At 45.0% G+C, this 23376-nt stretch overlaps 1 protein-coding gene across 1 annotated transcript in view; it reads right to left on the minus strand.

The window, feature by feature from the left end:
• PDE10A (phosphodiesterase 10A) overlaps nucleotides 1-23376 on the minus strand; it is a gene marked incomplete at its 5' end in the record, with an annotated part of 146927 nt that overhangs the window by 10383 nt on the left and 113168 nt on the right. The window contains 6 exons of the mRNA XM_040238759.1: nucleotides 260-340; nucleotides 3338-3449; nucleotides 11678-11850; nucleotides 18778-18933; nucleotides 20136-20286; nucleotides 21770-21853. Coding sequence (XP_040094693.1) covers nucleotides 260-340; nucleotides 3338-3449; nucleotides 11678-11850; nucleotides 18778-18933; nucleotides 20136-20286; nucleotides 21770-21853 — 757 coding nt within the window. The remainder of the gene's footprint in view (nucleotides 1-259; nucleotides 341-3337; nucleotides 3450-11677; nucleotides 11851-18777; nucleotides 18934-20135; nucleotides 20287-21769; nucleotides 21854-23376) is intronic.

A 23376-nucleotide genomic window follows, 5' to 3' on the forward strand; every position in this document is an offset into this window, starting at 1 on the left:
ATATCAGCATTTCAACTTCATCCATCCCCTCTATTTCAAGTAAGAAAAAAAAGCCTGTAATTTACTGCAATTTTATCTGTAGAAAGAGGCGATGACAAGGCTAGTTATGAAGTCTTTAAATCTAGCTAGGATTTCCCAATCAAGGGGCATCTAAATGGAGAAGACTTCAGCGGGTTCCAGCTCCCGTCAGATGGCACGTGCTTCTCACTCCCATCCGCTGTCAGGACCACTGAACACCGCTTGACCACACAGCCCATACCTGGCCTTGCGGGACCTCGTCCTTCTTGTCTCTGTCCATCATGGGAATGGGCTGTATCCCCAGCTTCTTCATCTCATCGCCCTGGGAGAAACGGGGGGAAACCAGGCTCTCTCAGTTTCATGCAGTGTTATAAAACGTCAGCATGAATGTGTTCCCTCTATCCATTAATGTTTTTCAAGATGAATAATGTTTCTGGCTAATGGCCCACACAAATGTCAGAACAATAAAAATGTAAATGTACTACTGTAGGTTTTTATCCTCATGTTCCTCTCCTGTCCTGAATTACCAGAAACCTAGCCATCACTTCCATTCTATTTGGAGAAGTTAGTGAAAGTTATAACAAAAGGACACGTGTGTGTGTGAGGAGGAACACAAGAACAAGGATGACATAACCTCAAGGCCTTCATCTCACTTTTTCAGATGATTTTTTTCACACGCACAGAGAGAGATGAAGCCAGAGGTTAAAGAGGAATATTGACCCATCAAGAATAAAGAGCAGTCTGCTAAAACATGTCAGTAAAGATACAGCATAAAGGTTAAAATTATAGATGTTTACTAAAGATGTATAACATCAGGGCCACTGTAAATATTATGTCACTTGATCTTCATGAAATACTATGAGTTAGATATTATTATCCCCATTTTACAGAGTTAAAAATTACCTTACTCTTTTTATTTCTTTTTTAAGGTTAAAGATTATTAAGTCCTTCACGTTTCTTAATTATTATTATTTTTGATTATTTTGTTGTGTTTGTTTTCAGAAGCATAAAGCATCCTGAGTTTGCTAAGACAGGCTCCTGGGACAAATGACCACAACCCTCGACAAGAATATGTGAGCACAGGACCAAAACACTGTCTTAACCACGTAAGGGCACCGGGAGCGGTCTGCTCTGAAGCTACCGGTCTAAACATGAACTGTGCTAGTTCTCATACTTTCTTCTTTTCTGCCCTAAGGGAATGAAAATAAAGGCCCCCTCAAGGATTTCCCAAGCCCCAAGACATAAAAAGATTTTAAGTAAGCAGTGATTCGTACAGGCACCTAGAAACAAACACTGATGCTGACAAGGAGAACGCCTGAGTGGGACAGATGGCCCGTGTGTGCAAGTGGTCTGTGGTGTCGGGCTGGTGGGGCGGGCTGCAGGGGTGTGGGGAGGGGGGCTCCAGGCGGATGGAGCTGCACAGCACAGTCAGGGACCCAGGCCGCAGAGGGGCCGTGGGCTTGAGCATCAAGCTCGCCACTTCTGTCTTCACCGCAGTGAGGGGAGACAGGCCGTTGCCGGGAAACAGAACTCAACTTGTCTCGAAGCAGAAAGTGTGGCAGCTGAGGCTGAGACGGGTCAGAAAGCAGGCCCGAGGTGTCAGTCTCAGTACTAAGGCGGGATGTTCATCTCGGACAGCGTCACACCAAAGACCCCACGCTCTTAGCTACTGTTACACTGATTCTAGAAGACAGGCAAGGAGTCCAGCTGCATGCTGCAGGAATCCAGGCGAGAGCCTGTGACGGCCTGACGGAGGGCAGAGGGTGGGGCAGGGAGGAGGCAGCGTGGACTTCATGAACATCTAGGAAACCACCACAAGGCTTGGGGACTACAGCTCTGTTTCTGCTCTGGGACGCTGAGGTCCTTGCAGATGGCATCTGTGAGCCTACTGGGAGCTCAGTCAATCTCTGTGCACTGCTTAACCAATGCTGTGCTTAACCACTGCACGGCTTAACCAATGCCGCGCCTAACCCCTGCCCCGCTTAACCAACGAGGAATTGAAAGAGAAAAGAAATCAACATGTTTGTCCCCTTTTGCTTCATGTTTTAGAATACAAATATAGTTGTTTAGGTATGAAGTATATCACTGCTAAATAAATCAAAGTGTCTGCAAAACAGTAAGCAAGCTTCACATAAGCTTTCTTATGTGGTACATATAGCATTAACTATGAAGCTGATTGTGATAATAAAGTCAAATATTACAGCTCAGACATGTACATTTAAAAACAATCTTGAGTCTGAGAGTAACTAGATTTTGACACACACACACACACACACACACACACACAGAGAGAGACATTCAAGAGGATGCATATACAATGTGTACAGCTGAGCTACCAGGGAAGCTGGTATAGAAACAATACCTTCAGTATAATCAACCCAAGGCCTGTGGTCTTCACTCAATAAAAACTTCTTTGGTATTACTATTGTGAGACAAAACCAACATCATAGACCATTTCTATTCATCATTACCTGAGTGGTTTACTTTTTTTTTTTTTCTTTTTATATCTGTTCTTCTACTGGATGAGATTTAAGGTGTGAGATTTATGGTTTTAGCAAACTCTTTATCCTCAAAATTTACTTTGACTTCTACCCAAATGAGGTGCACAAACATTTTATAGTTTTTTTTCCATAAACTTATTTTTAATATGCAGGGATCTAAGTATCTGTGGATTCACTTGAACAAGAGAATTATATCCTACTTATTCATGACCAATTCAGAGAGCAAATTGAGGAGCAAAGACACATTTCTGATCATTTAGGTAATTCAGTCACGAAAAGGTTTTCGTGAAAGCAATTTACACAGTTGTTTCATATGTCAGGAATTCATGAGCTCATGAATTAATTGCTGTGGAACTCATAATTTGCAGCCTAACTGACTGTTTGGCATATTCACAATTTAATCTCGGGTTTCTATGGTACATCATTAGTCTCTCAAATTTTCTGCTGCAGGCAAATACAGCCTGTGATGCTGTGGATCCCTCTTAATACTTTCTCTAGTGGCCATAAAAGGGATGGCCACTGATAATTATTGAATGGATGACAGGACTGGCTATTAAATAAAGAAAACTGCTGCACTGCTGTTCAGGGAATCACTTCCTGAACCGTTTCAGTGGAGATCAGGGAATTTACACACATATCCAAGTCAGATGCTCTGACTTGGTACCTGTATGAATGCTAAACAATAGGGTTTTTTAAGGCACTACTAGCAACATGAGCAGCTAAGATACTGTTACTACATTATCCCTGTATTTAATATCCCCTCAATTTCTCCTCATTTCTTGACATCATCTGCGTTCACATGAAACCCCAGGACGTACCTCGGCCCAGAATTCTGCATATATGTCGTTGGCTGTCAGCCTTGTCACTGGCCACAGCTTTGTCACAGAACAAAGATCACAGGCGGTCATCATCAAACCGATGACACGGTCTCTAGAACACAATGAGACAAGACTGGTCAGCGCAGCGTTTGCACAGGTATGAGAACAGCTAGAAAGACTTCCGCAGTTTCAGGACCAAGCGCGGCTTCAGGCTGGCGCTGCTGCACGCAGCGGGGAGGAAAGATAGCATTTCAGAGCAGGTGCAACTGAAAGGAGAGGAAGGACGCCGCTTTAATCGTGCGAACACAGTCACTGCTCTCCCTAGTTCCATGAAGAGTGCACACTCTGCTCCTGCTTCTGGCTGCTTCCTGCTGAAATGCGACGTCATGCTAGCCTGGCCCTGACACCTTCTAAATCCCTGCTATACCTGACTGCCACAAACCAGATTTTGAATCTCCTGGAACTGTGAAACTTCAGAGTGGAAAGAAACCTTGGGGGCGGGGGGAAACCTATTCAACCCTTCCACTTTATAGAAGGAGAATGTGAGCTACAATGAGTGCAACCATGTCTTCGAGGGGTAAATAGCCCAGGGCCGGCCAGAGGACTCAGGTTTCCAGACAGCTCTCCCACCGCCTCACCTGCAGAGAAGGGCAGGGTCGCCAACCGCTGCACAAACTCTAACATCCCCACGGAAAGGAGTTTTTCTTCCTCAATTGCTTTGCACTCACCATCATGTGTTCTAGGTCTTTTTTTCCCCCTAAATATGGTTTATTCAGTCTTTTCTCTAGAAGACAGATAAAAATTGCCTAAAAAGTATTCAAACATACACACCCCCTATATAATTTTAATGGATTTGGTCTAATGACATGGGGTCACCTGAAATGAAGTCTACACTTAAGTGTGGCACTACGCGCTAGCTATTAAGAGCTTTTAATATACTGACTTAAACTTTTACAAAGCAAATGGCATAATGATAGAAGGCAAATTACCGAGAAAGACACAAAACCTCATAACAAGCGAGATGTCGCCACGGCCCCTCCCACCTAAACTCCAGAGTCTGAGGACTCTGCTGCTGCTCAAGGACGCCCAGCTTCCTGGAGGGCTGCAGACAGACCCCATCTGTGGGCAAGGGCTGCCCTGGGGCCTGAGCCTGTCGACCAGGGCTCGCAGCAGAGCAAGAGGCTTGGCTGGAGCTTCTGATTCAGGGGTGCTCCCTCAAGCAAAGAGTCCTGGATCTCCAGGAGACCCTGCTTTGCCTATTATCCATGTCTTTGGTGCCAAGCACTTGTGAGGTCTTGTATTAATTCCTGGGTCTCCGGGAGACCCTGCTTTGTCTATTATCCATGTCTTTGGGGCCAAGCACTTGTGAGGTCTTGTATTAATACTTTCCATCAGCCTATTTCTTTCAGCCCATTAGCCAGGTGGCTCAGTGGTAATGAATCCACCTGCCAATGCGGGAGATACGGGAGACCCAGGTTCGATCCCTGGGTGGGGAAGATCTCTGGAGAAGGAAATGGCAGCCCACTCGAGTACTCTTGCCTGAGAAATCCCATGGACAGCAGAGCCTGTCGGGCTACAGTCCAAAGGGTTGCAAAGAGTCGGACATGACTGAGCAACTGAGCACAGTGTTAGTAATCTCTTCTACAACCTTACTTTTCATAAGGACAAGTGGGTATCGTCTATCTAACAGGCAGTCTAGATGACTTTAAAAATGTCACTGAGACTTAAAACGTGTACTAGCCCTGTGACCCCAAAACAGATGTCATGTGAAGATATAAATCCCTTAAAATGATCAGAAAGCCCACGTTTTCTTGCTGAGGTAGTTTCCTAAGCACTTTGTGGTTTACAGGAATAATATTTATTTCTGGATTTGGGCTTCTAAAGCAATGACAGTATTTTCTGTTTGCTTAGCAGGCCAGTTCATTTAAACAGGAACAGAACATGAAAAATACTATTATTTTGTTAACAAATAATTATTTCATGAGACTTAAGTAATTCAGTCTCATTCAATCTACATTCACACAAAAGGATCAGCATTCATTTCTTTTGGATAAATATTGCAATAAGCAATCATCTCAAGAAAGATTTCTTATCTCATAAATCTAAGGAAAAAAATGTTAACATAAATGGGCAGTAGAAAGCACGTGAACCAATTCTCTCCCTGGATATGACCCCATAGGCAGCATCCTTACCATTAGGGTTGAAAGGATAATAACCTACTTATCATTCAGACTTCACTGTCAAAATTACTTAGAAAAAAAAAATTACCAGTATTTTACTGTTAACCAAACAAATAAAAATAAGACAGATAAGATCTGTATTAAATTCCTTTAAAAATTACTTTTTTTTTTTTACTGTTAATGACAAATTAGTTGGATGGTCATGGTTTCCTGGAAATATTAACCTGAATTGGAACTGTGTCATTTCTGTCTATGAATGGGATATAGGCTTAACTGGTGACTCACTCACTTCAGTCACTCAGTCATGTCTGACTCTTTGTGACCCCATGGACTGCAGCATGGAGACCTAATTCATACTGCATTCCAATAGCCAACTCTGAAAGGAATGGAGTTTATGCCAACTGTGTTTTGGGCATGACCTTGCCTGTCCTCCTCACTAAGAACACTGCAGTGAGAGCCCAGTACATGCTGCCTCTACTACTGATGGTTCTCAGGAGGGTAACTTCGGCGGGGGGTGGGGTGGGCGGCAGCAATGGCGTGGTTCACTACATTCATTTATTCCAAAAAGTTCTGAAGGCCTGTGTGTGTCAGACATGGTTCTAGACATGAGTAAAATAAGCCCTGCTCAGAAGAATTGATGCTTTTGAACTGTGGTGTTGGAGAAGACTCTCGAGAGTCCCTTGGACTGCAAGGAGATCCAACCAGTCCCTCCTAAAGGAGATCAGTCCTGGGTGTTCATTGGACGGACTGATGCTGAAGCTGAAACTCCAATATTTTGGCCACCTGATGTGAAAAGCTGACTCATTTGAAAAGACCCTGATGTTGGGAGAGACTGAAGGCAGGAGGAGAAGGGGACGACAGAGGATGAGATGGTTAGATGCCACCACCGACTCAAGGGACATGAGTTTGGATAAACTCCGGGAGTTGGTGATGGACAGGGAGGCCTGGCGTGCTGCGGTTCTTGGGGTCGCAAAGAGTCAGACACGACTGAGCAACTGAACTGAACTGAACTTGTAGGAGTAATGTGCTAGTGGGGAAAAGCAGAAGGTGAGGAGAAAATCTGCATTCAATGAGTCTAAAGAAAAATACTTCAAAAGAGGCAAACACATGAAAATGAGTGAGAGTCCAGTGGCGACGACAGTGTCCAAGTCCTAACTCAGGAATAAGTGCCGAGTGTCTGCAGAACAGCAGGAAAGCCACTCTGGCAGAAACGCAGCAGGGAGGTGGGGCGTGGGCTGCTTGTTGCTGAGTCTGGAGACAGACAGGAACAGTCTGATGGCAAGCACCTGGAGGCTGCAGGTGCAAGAGCGACCCGCCACGTTTTTAGAGAGGCCCCTCAGGTGTGCTCAGCGGAGGATGGGCTGGAGACCTGTGTGGGGGAGGCTGCTGAGAAGGTCTGCAGGAGAACGCCGGCGTCCAGAGGTGCGAGCACAGCAGTATGAATCGAGGCGAAGGCAGAGGCCCCTGGACTGCAGAGATCCAACCAGTGCATCTTAAAGGAGATCAACCCCGAATATCCACGGGAAGGACTGATGCTGAAGCTCAAGCTCCAATACTTTGGCTACCTGATGCAGCTGACTTACTGGAAAAGACCCTGATGCTGGGGAACACTGAAGGCAGGAGGAGAAGGGGACGACAGGGGATGAGATGGTTGGATGGCAACACTGACTCAACGAACAAGAGTTTGAGCAAGCTCAGGGAGAAGGCAAAGGACGAGGAAGCCTGGCGAGCTACAGTCCATGGGGTTGGACACGACTTAGTGACTGACTACAAGTGGAGACAAAGCAAGTAGGAGGAATGTTAGAGGCAATGCGTGAGTATTCACTCATGTCCCACTCTCTGTAGCCGCCAGACCCCTGTATCCATGGAATTTTCCAGGCAAGAATACTGCAGTGGGTTGCCATTTCCTACTCTAATTTTAAGGGAACTCTATACTGTTGTCTATCATGGTTGTAGTGGTTTACATTTCCACCAACAGTACTGCAGAAACTAACACATTTTAAACCAACTACATGCCAATACAAATTAAAAAAAAAAATTTGTTTTTAAAAGCCAAGGAACTGAGAGTCCTAAAAAGGAAGCAGAGATTGAAAGTTTCAACTACTGCTGATGACAAGACATACTTTAAACATAAGGATGCAGACAGCATGGCAGTAAAGGGCTGGAAAAAATATTGCCAATAAGTGGCCACAATCACAGGAAACTAACCCATCTGACCACACGGGCCACAGCCTTGTCACTCAGTGAAGCTACGAGCCATGCCCTGCAGGACCACCCGAGATGGGCGGGTCACGGCGGAGAGTTCTGACAAAACGGGGATCCCTGGAGAAGGGAATGGCAAACCACGTCAGTAATCCTGCCTTGAGAACCCCGTGAAACCACGGGGTCGCAAAGAGTAGGACACGACTTAGAGACTGAACTGAACTGAAGCAAGCGCGGGAAGGCTGGTGTGGCTATGAGACACAGAAAACTTTAAGGCGAGAGGTACCACCAGGATAGAAAGAGATTCTCATAGTGACACGAGGCTCAGTCGTGGAGAAGACAAGAGAGATACACAGACGCCTAGGCACCTGATGAAGTTTTTAAACACATGAAGCAAAACTGAGAAATATATAAAATTAATAACTGTTTAAATACTGGAAACTGTGTTTCCATTAAAAATGGGAAAAATACATTCACAAGTGGTAAAATCTATGATACGACCAGTATGATTTTACTAACAAAAAGTGATAGGATCTGTGTAAACAAACCACATGAAATATTATTCAAGACTAAAAAGTCACAGCAATGCTCTTGGATAAGAAGCCAATACACTCTCATTTACAAGTGAAGAGATAAATGCAATATAGCTGCAATTAAAATCCCAAGGTGGATATTTTAATTGAAAACAAACCTGATAGAATGTTCTTTTTGTTTATAAGTATTCACTATGAAGAGGATAAAGGATCATTACGTGTGTAATTTATACTAAAGTGGCACAGTGAAAAATAGGCAAAAAATATTTTAAAATGTTAATTCTTGAATGTAGGTATTAATGTATATTTTAGCATAATTTCTACATTTCTTAAGTTTGAAGTTTTTCTTATAATAATATAAAAATACATTTATTAAGTACCAATTTCCATGAAACTTTTGGAAAGCAAATGAAAGATGAAAATTATCTTGCCAGGTACGTATGATAAATTTTAACATAGTTACAATAGTCAAAATAGTATGACCATAGTTGAGTTAGATAATTAACATTTAAATGGCTTAAGGAGTCAAGAGAAGTATTCTAGTCTATATGAAAACTTCAATTCAATGGAAAAGAACAGATTGTTAATTGAATGGTATTGATTCAACCCATCAGGAAGAAATAAAGTTTTGTTCATAAAAATGTAATTCCAGAAGCATTAAGATCTAATTACAAAAATATGCAAAGAAAAATTTAAGTATAATTTACACTCCTTTGAGGACAGGGGAGCGTCTTCCCTGGTGGCTCAGATGATAAAGCGTCTGCCTGCAATGCTGGAGACCTGGGTTCGATCCCTGGGTTGGGAAGATCTCCTGGAGAAGGAAATGGCAACCCACTCCAGTACTCTTGCCTGGAGAATCCCACGGACGGAGGAGCCTGGTAGGCTACAGTCCATGGGGTCACAAAGAGTCGGACACGAATGAGTGACTTCACTTTTCACTTTGAGGATAGGGGAGGCCTTCGTAAGCAAGACAGGAAACCAGATTTGAAAAAAAAAAAAGACAGATTTGGACTCAAGAAATTTAATTTCTTTGCAGTTAAAATATGAATAAAATTTTTGAAAGACACTTAAAAGAAAATGTAACATGACAGAGAAAATCTTAATATCCTTAACAAAATTTAGAATGTGAACTGATTTGTGAAAAAATGTAAAGAATCCAACAAAGAAAATACACAAATTGTGAACAAACAGAAGCAGGAACAACAGTCAACAAACATGAAAAGGTCTTGAATGCAGGCATCTATCAGAGAACGGCATATTTAAAGAGAAACGGTTTTTACCCTATGCTAGAAGAAGTGTAAATTTCTACAGTTCTTTTAGAAAATTTAACGCGTGTCTAATTTCTAACACCATATGTGATATGACATATATATTTATAAAGGACAGTAGACAAGAGAGTTGGTTACAGAATTAATAATAGTGCAAAATTCTAGAAACATTTGATTAATAGAAAGAAGGTTTAATGAGTCAACCCCAGATACTGAGGAAGCTCTATGATCATGTTTTTGTTTAAAAATATAGGTTCATGCACAAACACACAGCTGTGAATATACACAGGGAAAGGCATGGGATGGTACCACACCAAGCATGCTATTAGCTGTGGACCACAGACAGAAGCAGGGCACCCTCGGGCTTCTCATCCACGCTGTGCGGATAGGGCAGTAATGGTATCAATTCTACGGGGCCATTCTATATGAGGGGCTGGAGCAGCAGTGTTCTGGTGTCTGCAGGGGTCAGGGAACGAATGCCTCCCCACTGACACACTGACGGAAGGCTCTATTATTGCTTTTCTTGTATATGGCTGCACTCTCTAAACTGTTAAAACAAATATGCATTATCTTTAAAATTACTAATCACCCCAAAATTATTCAATCTTCATAACTATATAGTATACACCACTAACACATATACCTGCATGACGCACCAAACATAATCTTATTTGCAATTAGAGTTTTAAAATTTTCTATTTTATAATAATGCTATTATCATCATAATCATTTTGCTAAAAGTATATGCAAGAAACATGATCCTACTTAAACAGCTCTTCTTTGTAACCTAAAGACAATGGAGACACAGAGTTTTCAGCAACCCAAAGGATGCCGTAATGTCGGGCATATTTCTCCAGTCTTATAATTGCCATAAGAGAGAACTGTGAATAAACACCTGTTCCTACAGGTTTTGGCGCAAGAACTACAAGTGGAATCTGCCAGAGGCAGAGACACATGAAGACTGCAAATCGCTCTGCATCCCTCGGGCGGAGGAACAGGTGTCTGCATGACACAGATGCTCCCACCATCCTGGGAGGCTCCCAGCAATGTGTCCAGACGACTCTGTGAAGTTAAGATGCATTTCTTTTCCTCAAAGTGACTCCCTGTAAAACGTTTGATGATCATATTCTTGAGGAGATAAAGTTTACTATGCATCTGTCTGTAGTTATTTATAAATGTAAAGTTTCATGTTTGGGACCCCTGAGCAAATTGCTTCTAAAAACTGAAAGTAGATTCCTGTGAAAAGAAACGTTAGGACCAGTACCTTAATGGATTAGAGTAGGGCACACAAAGGACCTGAATAAAGAGTGGATTCAAGTTCAGCAAGACTGGAATGAACCAATAAGCAAGTGTTCCCAGGTCTAAAGATGTATCACCTAAGATGGACTTGGTCAGGTATGGACCCTGCAACAGCAAAGTCCTAGAAAGAGAAGCTGGTGGTAACCACCTACACGCTGGCCAGGGCAAGAGGCGTTTCAGCCAATGGACTGAGATCTAATGGACAGATGGGTGGACAGGCTCACAAAGAAAACACCGGATGCATTCCTGAATCTAGCAGGCAAGTCACACCTTCTCAGAAAAAAAGGGATCAGGCCACCTCAGCCTGATGCCGCTGGAACACTTAAGGACGCGCATTCTTTCTGTTTTGACTCCATGTTCAAATAGACACTGGGTGGCCACTCAGCTTCCAAAGATTGTGACCACACTGAGTGACAATATTCTGACGTGTGCAGCTAGAATACACGTTTGTGGATCAATAACATGGAATGCAAGTCTTACACAGCAGTCACACTGGCTTGGCGAATAAGATTTGGATTCTGATGAATCCATTTCTGTTTGCTTCTGAGTCTGAGAGGTCAATGACCAAATGCGGGACCGTGATAAATTTGAGGAGAGGTGTCTTGCAAAATGACTTCCCTTTGACAGTATAATTCCAATTCGTAGTTTAGTTATCTTGGCAATAGACTGTCAGAAATCTTGTCAAGTAATGAAATATCCAAAGTAAATATAAAATGAATATAAAACAAAAAAACCACATAAATTATCTTTACATTTCATTTTTCAAATATAAATTTGAAATTACGCTTTTGTTTTTAGATATACATTTATTCCAAATAATACTGCCTGGGCTACTGAACTTTCAGAAATGCTTTTTACCTATGTGATTGGTTATTAAGGTTCAGTGACCCGGTCTGGTACATCTCTTCCAGCTGCTTCCGGTTCCCAAAGTACAGAGCGAGGTCCGTGGCGATGATGGCTTTGCGGATGATCTCAAGCACCTGCTCGTATTCGCTGGAGCTCAGGGTGGAGAAGATGTTGTGCCCTTCCAGCTAGGGGGAGACAGAAGCAGACACACATGAGCACAAATGCCCACACACACGCCGACAGCAAGCGCCGGCCCCCACCTCGCGGCACAGGCGGTGCCGGGGAACACAGGCGGTGCCGGGGAACACGGGCGGTGCCGGGGAACAGCAGGTGGTTGCTGTTTAGGACAGGTACAGGGTCTGCCTGCAGTGCAGGAGACCCGGGCGTGGTCCTCTGGAGAAGGAAATGGCAACTCACCCCAGTAAACTTGCCTGCGAGAATTCCACGGACAGAGGAGCCTGACGGGCTACAGTCCATGGGCTCACAAAGAGTCAGATACGACTCAACGACTAATGCCTTCAGGACATATTTGGGGGGAATAAAAGGATAGTTTGAAATGGCTAATGAAATCAGTGTTTTGGTTTCTCCTTATGATACAACAATGAAGCTACCACTTAAATGAACTATAATATGAAAATTACCAAAATTTTTAATTAGGAAAGGAAAATTCTTTCACTTAAATATTTTACATATTCCAATCCGTTGATTACTTACTGGAAATATCCCCAAACTAGGTATATATTTAAATTGCTGGAATTCTGTGGTGGTAATTTTCATATTATAGTAGAAATTACTGGCCTTAAAAAATCATCTACACCCTTGTCCATTTCTGCAAACTTACTGAATATTAACCTGATCACTCTGTACCATAGAAGAAAATGTCCCACTACTGGAAAATTCATAGGCATATTAAAAACTCTCCCTACAGGCAGGAGTGCTTCTACATAAAACACACATCCCTGAAGCACAAAAACTGGAAGGCCATCCGCTTTTTGTCCTCATGGTACGCAGACACGGCAGATCATTACCCTGAACAAGACCAAATGCCTGTCATTCGGATTCTATTTCCTCAGAATTATTCTTCTATATGTGAATCTCTTAAACCTTTTTCCAATAATTTCCCTCAGAATTTTAAGTTTTGATTTGTAATTGGGATTAAAATGTGGCATTCTGTTCAAACAAAAAAAGTTGAGATTCAACTTGTGTGTTCATCAATGATTTCTTAATGATTTATTAGTCAACATAATTATACTGAGCTACTACTGAGTTGGTAAAGAATCTGCCTGCAGTGTGGGAGACCTGGGTTTGATCTCTTGGTTGGGAAGATCCCCTGGAGAAGGGAACAGCTACCCCATCCAGTATTCTAGCCTGGAGAAGTCCACTAGAATTCTCTGTATAGTCTATTCCACAAAATAGTCCATGGGGTCTCAGAGAGTTGGACACAACTGAGCAACTAATGCTTTCATAATTGTGCTAGAAATTGACTTTTGTTTCCAGTTGTCTTAAACTATATTTACTGACTAGTAAAATATATTACAAACTTGAAATGATTAAAGTACATTTCTTTACAAAATCAGATACCTCAGTAAGACATCATCTACTTCCTATTACTCGGAAATAAGGCTGTGTGTTCTCCATTTATTTTCAATTATCAGAATCTTTCTGAATTATTTACTGTTAAGGTATTATATTTATATTTAAATAATCCTATGATAAACGCAACAATGGAGTTACTTATAATCAGTTCTTGTTCTGACGATATCTATAGAATAGTCCAAGATTATAAATCCCTTTCAAACTCATGATTTCACTTTCAAATGATAAAATTTCAATAAATTGTTGATATATAGCTAAAACGAAGTGTTTGCTGAAACATTAATGCCATTTTTACTTGACTAAAGAAAGCCAGCCCAGACCTCACTCTCCAGCAGTCCTGCCTCCTTCTCCCCATATTATGAATCACTACCGTGGGAACAGTAGGCAGAGGCTGACACATTCTGGGACTTTGGACGGAAAAAAGTCGATGATGCAACTAATTGCATCCAGCATTCAAAACAATGATGCTTTGAAAAATATACAATATTCATTTTGATGTTTAATTGCCAACTGCATCAAACCATATACTAGGAAACAGAAGAGCACTGTAATTAAGAACACAGATTTTGGAGTCAAACAGCTCTGCTTGCTAATATCCTTCTGCTCCTCGCAAGCTGTGGGACAATGAACGAGCACCCTAACCTCTTTGATGTACATTACTCTTATTTGGAAAACGGACATGAATAATAATGCCTGTCTCTCCAGATTCCACAAAAAGCAAATGTATTGAGAAGTGCAAAATTCTTGTTTATTGGAAGTACCTAAAAATGATGAGGGCTTCCCTGGTGGCTCAGACAGTAAAGAATCTGCCTGCAATGTGGGAGAGACCGGGGTTCAATTCCTGGGTTGGGAAGATCTCCTGGAGGAGGGCATGGCAACCCACTCCAGTATTCTTGCCTGGAGAATCCCATGGACAGAGGAGCCTGGTGGGCTACAGTCCAGGGCGTCACAAAGAGTTGGACATGACTGAGCGACCAAGCACAGCACAAAAATGATGAGACAACGACTCTGATGGCGGTGATGATGATAAAACCTAGCAGTATAACTTCTGCAGGCAGACTTCAGGGAGAGAGAAGGAGAAACAAGCAAACATACGTATGTGTCCAGAAGTGAATGGGTGGCCAGAGGCCTCCTGTCTGTTTAGGGTTCATCTGTAGAAAAGGATGGATTCCAGCTAACCTCTGTATTAACTAACACACTGCAGCTTGTAAGTCGGGACAGTGTGGCTCTAAGTGGCTAGAAGCACACCAATTTCGCTGCAGTTGCAACAGACAACAGTAAATCCCACATCCTGCAGATGGACCATGTCACAGAAATGCTACCGGTAGAAAAACTCATGGAAATGCCACAGGATCCCAAAATGCCGGGATAAAGATGATGTCTTAGAAACCTAAACACATTTCCAAAGCACTAGGCAGCTTAAGATTAATGGAATAGTGAGACAGTTTTCTGAGTAATAATAATCATCCCTAGTTGGTCTGGTTTCTAAAATGCCGGCTTTTGGGTACCCACCACGAGGTATTCACAGAAGGCGAAAGACACAAAAAGGCAGCTTCAGTCTTCAAAACAATCATTAACATCTTCTTATGAAATACATTTTCAATATTAAAGTGAACATTATTATGAGTATTATATAAAGGAATGGTGAATGAACATTAAAATGGATTTAGTATTCTAACACTAAAAGCACATGGGTATGTTTTAGATAAGAAAACAGAGCTTATTCAGTCACTGCACACAGACCAGTCCCCGTACCTGAAGTCATTCCACTTGACTCCACGACTGAGCCACCTACACGCTCTGTCCTGAGGACGCGTGTCTACTCGCTTCCTCCTAAATAAAAGCTGGCAGCTTCCAGTCTGCTGTGCCCACACTGCTCTGCCCTCTCCGACTCTGAGTCCACAGGCGTCACGTTGCCCACAGCGCCCATGTCAGCAGGCGCGGCCGAGGCCTGCAGCGGTGGCGATGGACAGGGCTTACCATGCAGAGGAGCGGAGCGCTAAGCTCACAGACAGAAGATCCCGGGGCCATGTGAGAAGTCTGCAGGCGTCGGAGGGGCTCAGGGCCGAGTGAAGGGGCACACACCTGCACCCCAGCTGTGTGGAGACGTTGTACAATAATGTCACTGGAGGAGGAAATGCCTGAGCTGAGCCTTGAAGACGGGAACTGGACAGGGCAGAGTCAGGAAGAGTCTGGGGCCACAGAAGCGTGGTAGATACAACGGTTCTGGAACCGGCAGGGGCCGTTCATCAAGGACTGCCTATCAGTTAAGAAAGGAACTTTATTCTTGATGTCCTGGCACCCACTGGTCATTTTTAAAACAGGAGAATAACATGTTCAGACATATACATGGAAGGCAGACCTGAGACCCACAAGCCTGGGGAAACGGCGGTCACCAGGGGAAAAAGGCAGTCAGACAGACAGCTTCCAATGAAGGCAGACTCTGGGACATCCCCGGGAATGGTCCCTGCCGGCCATGCAGGAGGCTGCAGTGCCCAGAGGGGCCAGTGCGGCGTCCACCGCGGACGCCAGCAGGCACTTCTGTCCAGCCAGCTGCGGCCTGCACACAGCCCGGCTCCATCACTGCAGGGCAGACCTGGGCTGCTGAGACAGTGCGGCTCAGCCCCGCTGAGAACAGGAGCCTGTCTCCTCTCTGGGTGCGCTGGAGACTTCCTCCTTCATTCCTGACTTGATCTCCTCCCGTTGCCCAGCAGGGAGGGAACTTCCCTGCATCCTCCTCAAGGATGAACTTGCAGGCCAGGGTGATGGACAAACACCCGCCCGGCCCCTGTACCAGGACAGAGCTCCCAGAGCGGTCCGTGTCTCCTATCGACGCACCGTCTGATAGTTCAGTGACCGGACGGCGGCATTTTTACCATTACCCGAGGATGTCACCTTAACTGTTTAGCCTGGAAAGCGTCCTGACCACACTCACACTCGGCGGGACTCGGTGACTGGAGGCGGGGAGGGGAGGGCGACCCTGACAGGGTCACTGACCCGCGATGGGTGAGCAAGGCGCCGTCGCGGGAGCCGCAGAAGCAGCACACGGGCCGGCCGCTAGGACGCCGAGTCCAGCGTCTGGAGGCAGAACCTCAGCGCGTCCCGGGGGGCACGCGGGGGCGAGAGGCAAGCTTGGGAGGGCAGTGGGGCCACAGGAGGTGGGCAGAGGCCGGGGGTCCCGCCTCCCCCGCGTGCTGCTGGGACGGGGCTGGTGCCCTTCTCACGGTACCCCGGGCCTAAATCCTGTGCTAGGAGGCACGTCTGCTGTTGGCAGGAATTCTCAGAGGCAGTTGGATGGATCAGAGAAGGAAAACTCAGGAGCATGTAAAATCCGCAGGGTAGACATCTCCAGAACACGAAGGAAAACCCTCCGAAATACTCCTGCCCATGGGGGTGGGGCCATGAGTCTATTCCCCGCCCGTTTCCCCAGGCCCAGCTGCACAGGAGGCGCCGGTCAGTCCAGGATACCCTGAGCCTGTGGCCATGCCTGGTTCCTCTAGCCAGAGACCCCAGTCCTCTACTGAGGACCACACCTTCTCTAAAAACACAAGAGCAAACGCACAAATGTATCTCACCAGTGACTGGAATCCCTTCTCTAATACTTGGAACCTGATGTCCCCCAACAACTCTGGATGTCAACAGCTTGACTGAACTTAATTCACTGCCTTGAGTTTCAGTGACCACGTTCTGACCATCCTGGGAACACTGCGTTATGTAATATGCAGTCTCCACATCACGGGGATTTGCTGAAAATGAGACAAACCGTTGACACCGCCTTCACCGTCAGCAGCGAAAAACAGAGGCAGTCTTCCTTGCCTGGGTCAGACCCTCCCCACCCCGCCCGCTGCTATCACTGCTATTATCTCCCAGGTCAGGTTTCGGTCCATCTGGCAGCAATGGCTTTTGCAACCCTGGCCTTTTTAAACGCTAATCCTATTATGTCTAGAAAAAGTTTTCCCAAGAAACTTTATGAAGGCTATCAAAACTCACTGGCAGATTAAATAGCAGAGATGTCATCACAGCCGAATGCAGGAACTCACTTAGGACACAGGAAGCACACGGCGTTGAGGGAGGCCTAAATATCTCTAAGCAAAAGCATGCTGACGTCATCTCTGGCATTTGCCTTTCTTCCTGTACAAGTAAATAGTCTCACAGGATGAGTAAGGGCAAAGTAGGTATAAACTGTCATAAAGTTTTATAATATCTGCCTATAGAAAGCTCATTTTAGTATGTGTGTGTTTTAATATATATATGTGCATAGGTATAACACACATTTATTATACACACACACACATATAGGCACACACATATCTATATTATATGCACATATGCAAACATATACACACCCACACATATCCACACACATCTTTCATCTTGCTTAAATTTCCAGGTATATATGTATCTTCTACCTATCCATCCAAACCATCCATCATCCATACGTACATCACTTAACACAATGAAGGACAGGGACCATCAGGACTGGTAACTCCCTGTTGCTTTCGGGGACAGAACCAGCGACAGGTGGGATGTTAGGGCCCCTGCCGGACGTGGCTCTGGCTGGGCAGACCTCTTCCCCTCCCCGGCAGGGAGTCAGAGGATCTGCACTCCAGCGAGCTCACGTTTACCCTCACAGCCCAGAGGAAAAGGGGCGTGAACAGGCACAGCCTGCTGGGCTTGGAAAGATCTGGTGTGCGGTACCACCAGGCATGGGGACAGTGGGGACAGTGAGGAGCTCCCTAGAGAAGCTGGCGGGAGGAACCAGCCCTGGGTGGGCGGGGGCCTGGGCTACTCCAGGAAGGAAGGCTGCCCTGAGTGGTAAACACCCTCTGCTTCACAGGTGACCACAGCGGTCGCTGCTGAGGTCCTGCCGGGGGTTGCCTCACATTCTTGCAAATTCAGAGTCCTTCTGGTAACCAGACCCGTAATCAGGGGACCTAATGAGATGTCTCTTCCTCCTTTGAGGTGCTAACACTGAGAGGAAGAAACGGGGTCCACTATTTTGAGTCAGAAACAGAGCATATTTTAAAAATTGTGACGGAAATCAAACCACTGTTTAAGATGAGTTTGAGGAAAAGCTTTAAGTGAAGAAGCAAATGCGTCTCACTGCGATGTGAGAACTATCAGCATCCAGAGCAGTCACTAAGAACATCTTAAAAGCGATAGAATTACAAACACACAAAAGGAAAAAAAAAGAACTTCAATGCACTTAAAATCTTACCTGCCTAACTTCAGAGATTTGTTGGTCAACACATTCTGGTTCTAGAATATGACAATCTACATAGATTAAATGAACTATGTGAAATAGTTCATTTGCCTCAGGGTATAAGGTACTTAAAAATCGAATGTGGTTAGAAAAAATATATATATATAAATCTTCAAAAAAGAGCCTTTCTTAAAAAAAACCGAACATGATTATCTGAAGATGACTCTAAGGAACGCTTCTACAGTAAAACGTGGCTGCTGTTTTAAAGAGGCAGGAGTCTCTCTGAGAAGGCGGCGGGGCCCGGGCGGCTCACCTGCAGAATGGACACGGTCTGGGAGAAGTGGTGCTGCTCCATGGTGGACGTGGAGTACAGCGCGGCCAGGGGGTGGTCGAACTTCTGCAGGTAGCTATTGCTGAAGCCCCGGTGGTCCAGGTCATGGCACAGACACGCGATGAGCAGTCCTTTGCGCTTAAGAAACAGCATAGCACAGAGATGTTCAAAACAAAGAAACGGGACTCTCACGCTGACTTCTGTCACTGATGCAGCCCACGTCCTCAAGAACAGCGGAAATGCCAGATAATCCAGCCTCCTTTTTAACCACTTTGCTTTCTGCGGCTGATTCTGACAGCCAGATTACTATTGAGGTTTTCTGCTGAGCTCTGGGAAAAAGTGTTTAAGTGGGGGCAAATTAAAGCAAGGGTTCCAAAGAAGGACAGATAAAGCAAATCTGCAAAAGGAGAGGGCAGTTTCCATTCTTCATTCAAAAATCTATTCGACGCTAAATTCTAGTGATAGTATGGTTATCATGAATGAGGACTGTAACAAGGAAACCATAAAGCATGGAGCAGGCAGCTCCCTTTCTCTGGAGCAGGAGGAGAGAAGGGGGTTGAGTTGGGCTTTCACAGTGGCCGCTGGGGCCGATGGAGAGGGGACAGTGTGGCCACCAGGAAGGTCTGCCTGGGAGCGGCACAGCTGGGGTGAAGGCGCTCCAGTCCCCGAGCTTGGGGCTGGGTGGCCAAGGAAGGGCTGGACAGCAGGGCGTGAACGGTCAGGCGTCCCTGCGTCCTCTCTGAGTGCATCAGCAGCTCCAAGTCTGTAGAGGCTGCAGATCAGTGGAACATCACAGTGTCCCTGTCCTCTGTGCGGGAAAAGGTCAGATCAGCGTTTATGTTTTAATTGCACTTAATGTTCTGGGCTCTTAGGGAGACAGGATGAGAGTTCATTATCTAAGGCATGAGGGCAAAGAGAGCAATTCACCTCGTCTACATCCTTTCAGAGGCGCAGGAGATGGCACCCACTCCAGTATTCTTGCCTGGGAAAATCCCATGGACAGAGGGGCCTGGCGGGCCAGTCTGTGGGGTCCCAGAGAGTCAGACACGACTGAGCGACTAAGCACACATCCTTTCAGCGGAGTCCGGCTTCACCAGGGAAGAGAGACTACAAAAACCAGTGCTTCGTTGAGGGACATTTTGGGGACACTGGAATTTCTGTTTCTATATTTCTTATACAAAGCAACAGGAAAAAATGCTTGGATATGACCATTGAAAACTGTGCTGCTCATGAATTTACTGAACCAAAGTTTGTCCTGGGATAACATGGCACCTAATTGTAGCATGAATGGGCTGCAGACACAGAGTGTTCGAATCCACTCCGGCTCTCTGGAAACGCACCTCGAGGTCGGTGAAGAGCCCGTGGTTGTTCTGCAGGATGGCGTACATGCAGTGTGCCACCGTGACCGCGTGCTTCCAGTTGTGGTAAGGGACCCGGCGGTAGTTCTTCTTCACAGACATGATGAAACGACACAGCTTTTCCAGCTCGAAGCTGCGTGGAAGAGACATCGTCAGGACAGAAACTGGCAAAGAAACAATGCGTTCCAGGAGGCAGCTCTGGTCTAGACACACGGGTCTGTGCCCACACACACCTGCTCCGGGGGGACTTCCCGGGGTGCTGAGTGAGCCTCGTTCACCAGCTCCGACACTCCTTCAGCCAGCAAGGAAGGAGGACTCTTTACTGGCTTCCTCTCGGACACTGTGACGGGCCCACCAGCAAGCAGACCCCAGAATCTGCTCGCCTTCCCTACCATCAACTCCCATCACCGCTTCCTGGACAGTCAAGCATCTCCTGCAGCCCACAGGGTCAACAGACAGCAACATACCATCACCCTGCTCAAGGGTGTTTAGAGATAGTTTTTTTTTTCCAAAAAAGCACATTCACATTCACAAATTGCAAACATACTCACCATAAGAATTCTCTAGATTGAGTGGTTATCCTTTGAAAAGGAATCCAAATTACTATGGTACACTCAAATTATTAACTGGCATGGCAAATGATGTGGTAATGGTCATGTACCCAACACAGTACATGAAAGACTATGACACACGCTCTTATTCGACAGTGTGGTAATAATTTTGTATTTATCATGTACTTAGACTTCTTTAGAGCCCCACCAACTCTCTCAATGGATATGAGGCAGCTTAAGACAAAAGCGTATCAATGTGAAACAGGGCTCCAGAAATACCAGAGATGACAGTTTGGAAAACCTCTAAATATTAATGCACATAACCTTTATGTTTCTCTACTGAAAATTTCCAAATAGTCCCTGAAGTATAAGGTATGTCACTACCGGAGTTTCAACTGGTCAAACTCTCAACTGCTATCTAAGAAATAAGTTAGGTATCTTGTGCTCATTGTTTTGAAACAATAATTTATGAAAGTTACTGATGGAAATAAGACAAAACAGAATTCAATGGGAAAGGAGAGACAATTTAGCTCTAGAGAAGCTAAGAGCCTCTTTAAGCCACTTAATGACTAGTGAAAAAGAGAAAAGAAAATTATTTCTTGCATTTTAAGTATCTGTTTAAGCTATATTAAAATAAACAAAGAAACAAACAAATGAAAGGTCATGCAGTTCCTCAAGGACAGGCCACAAAAGAAGGGAGATGTGGAGGGAAGGGCAAGTCAACTTCACTCGGAACAAAGGCCGCCACTCTGAACGAGGAGCCTGGGTTCCTTCACTCTTGCTTTAACTGGCATACTAAAGTCAAAGGTGAAAGGTGATGCTAAATGTGCGTGTTTGTTCCAAGACACCCACAGAATCAATAAGCAATTATTTATCCCAGCTACACCTACACTCTCATCATCACCTGGTCAGACCTGGTTATGAACCAAGGGAGTCTAAGAAGGCTGCACGCGGTCTAATAATCTTAGCCTTTTTTAAAAAATTCAAGTGTTTAGAGAAAACAATTTGTGGCATGTTTTAATTACAACCAGGAACGCGGCGAGGCATCGAGGCAGTCTTGCATACCAGGCTGTCCCACAGGATCGGTGGATCATGTACACAAAAATTCCAGGCCACATGTTTTCAAAGGGGCCGACGTCAAAGTGGAACCTGGAATAAACAGAAAGCACAGCTCATGAGGAAATGCAGCGAACTAGGATAAACGTACAAATAAAGCAAGCAACTTCTTTGTCTATGAAGAAACTAAAAGAATTCTAGAAAACTAAAAGTTCGGCCCCCTGCCTTCTCCCCTCCTCAGTCACATCTCTGTCGTAATCAAATGTTTCCAGGAGGACATTCCACCCACCCTCCTCAGGAACTTAGTCCAAGATTTAAGCCACTGCTTAACTCTCTGTTACAAGGGACTACTGTGGTCATTATCAGAGCAATGAAAAAGGACAATGTAATGATGCCCTTAACACCACACACTCATCAATACTACACAGACACAACACGCACACTGCACAATTCATAGGGAAGGGGGGTCTTATCTGAAATTCTTTTAGAGCTGAAAATCCATCTATTTCCCATTTTAATCCAGAGAAAACCTTTATAAATATCAACATTCAAAGCTATTACCTATTTTCATGTGCTAATTTAGTTGTGGATATTTAACCCAAATAAACAGAGGTGCAACACTTCTGACACCAAATGTGTGAGTTTTCCACACCAAGCCATTTTCCAGTTCTCTGCAGACACCCCCTGATTTCCCAGGATTCAACCCCATTCTCACACTTCCTGGAGTTGAGGCAGGCCTCACAGCTCAGGGGCTGGGGCCCACAGACGGCCCCACTTCATACGCCAATCACAAGTCAAGGCCACCCGCCCTTCTAAACCGTGGGCCGTTTCCACAAGCCCCTCCTCGGGGGAGATAATGCGCTAGAACAGCTCCAGAACTCAGAGGAACCCTTCAGCTAGACGTCTGGCTTATTACTGGGACACAACTCGAGAGCGGCCAAGAGCAAGAGGTGCCCAGGGCCAGGCAGTGGGGCGGGCCGTGCAGCTCCGGCCTCTCTCTGAGGGCACCCTCTTTCCAGCACCTGACGTGCTCCCCAGTCTGGAAACTCTCGGAATCCCTCAGTTAGGGTTTTCTGAAGCTTCCAGCACACGGGTACAGGTGGTGAAATCCTTGCTCACGGGTAGCCTGCCCCCAAGTCACTCTCCCTGGAAAGGAGTGTATGGGCGGGGCTGAGCTTCATCCACACAGTCTTTCATTAGCAAAAGCTCTTGAGTGGTTGAAAGAGGCTTAATATGAATAACAAAAGATACCTCTCTCACCCAACTCACTTAGGAAATTTTAAGGGACAAAGGAGCTCTGTGCCAGGAAACAGCTACAAAGACCACAGTCATGAGTTTCTTATTATATCACAATATAGGTGTGTTAGTTGTGTGGTCGTGTCCGACTGTTTGCCACGCGTGGACTGTAGCCCACCAGGCTCCTCTGTCCTGGGTATCACAACACACACCATATATATATATATATATACACACACACACTACGTAACACATAGACTGTTAAAACATAAAACACCATATATATATATATATACACACACACACTACGTAACACATAGACTGTTAAAACATAAACTGAGGCGTATTAGTCGAGCAAAAACCCATTTGAAAAGGGCAGC

This window comes from Oryx dammah, unplaced genomic scaffold (genome assembly GCF_014754425.2).
Source record: "Oryx dammah isolate SB20612 unplaced genomic scaffold, SCBI_Odam_1.1 HiC_scaffold_4, whole genome shotgun sequence".
Taxonomy (NCBI): domain Eukaryota; kingdom Metazoa; phylum Chordata; class Mammalia; order Artiodactyla; family Bovidae; genus Oryx; species Oryx dammah.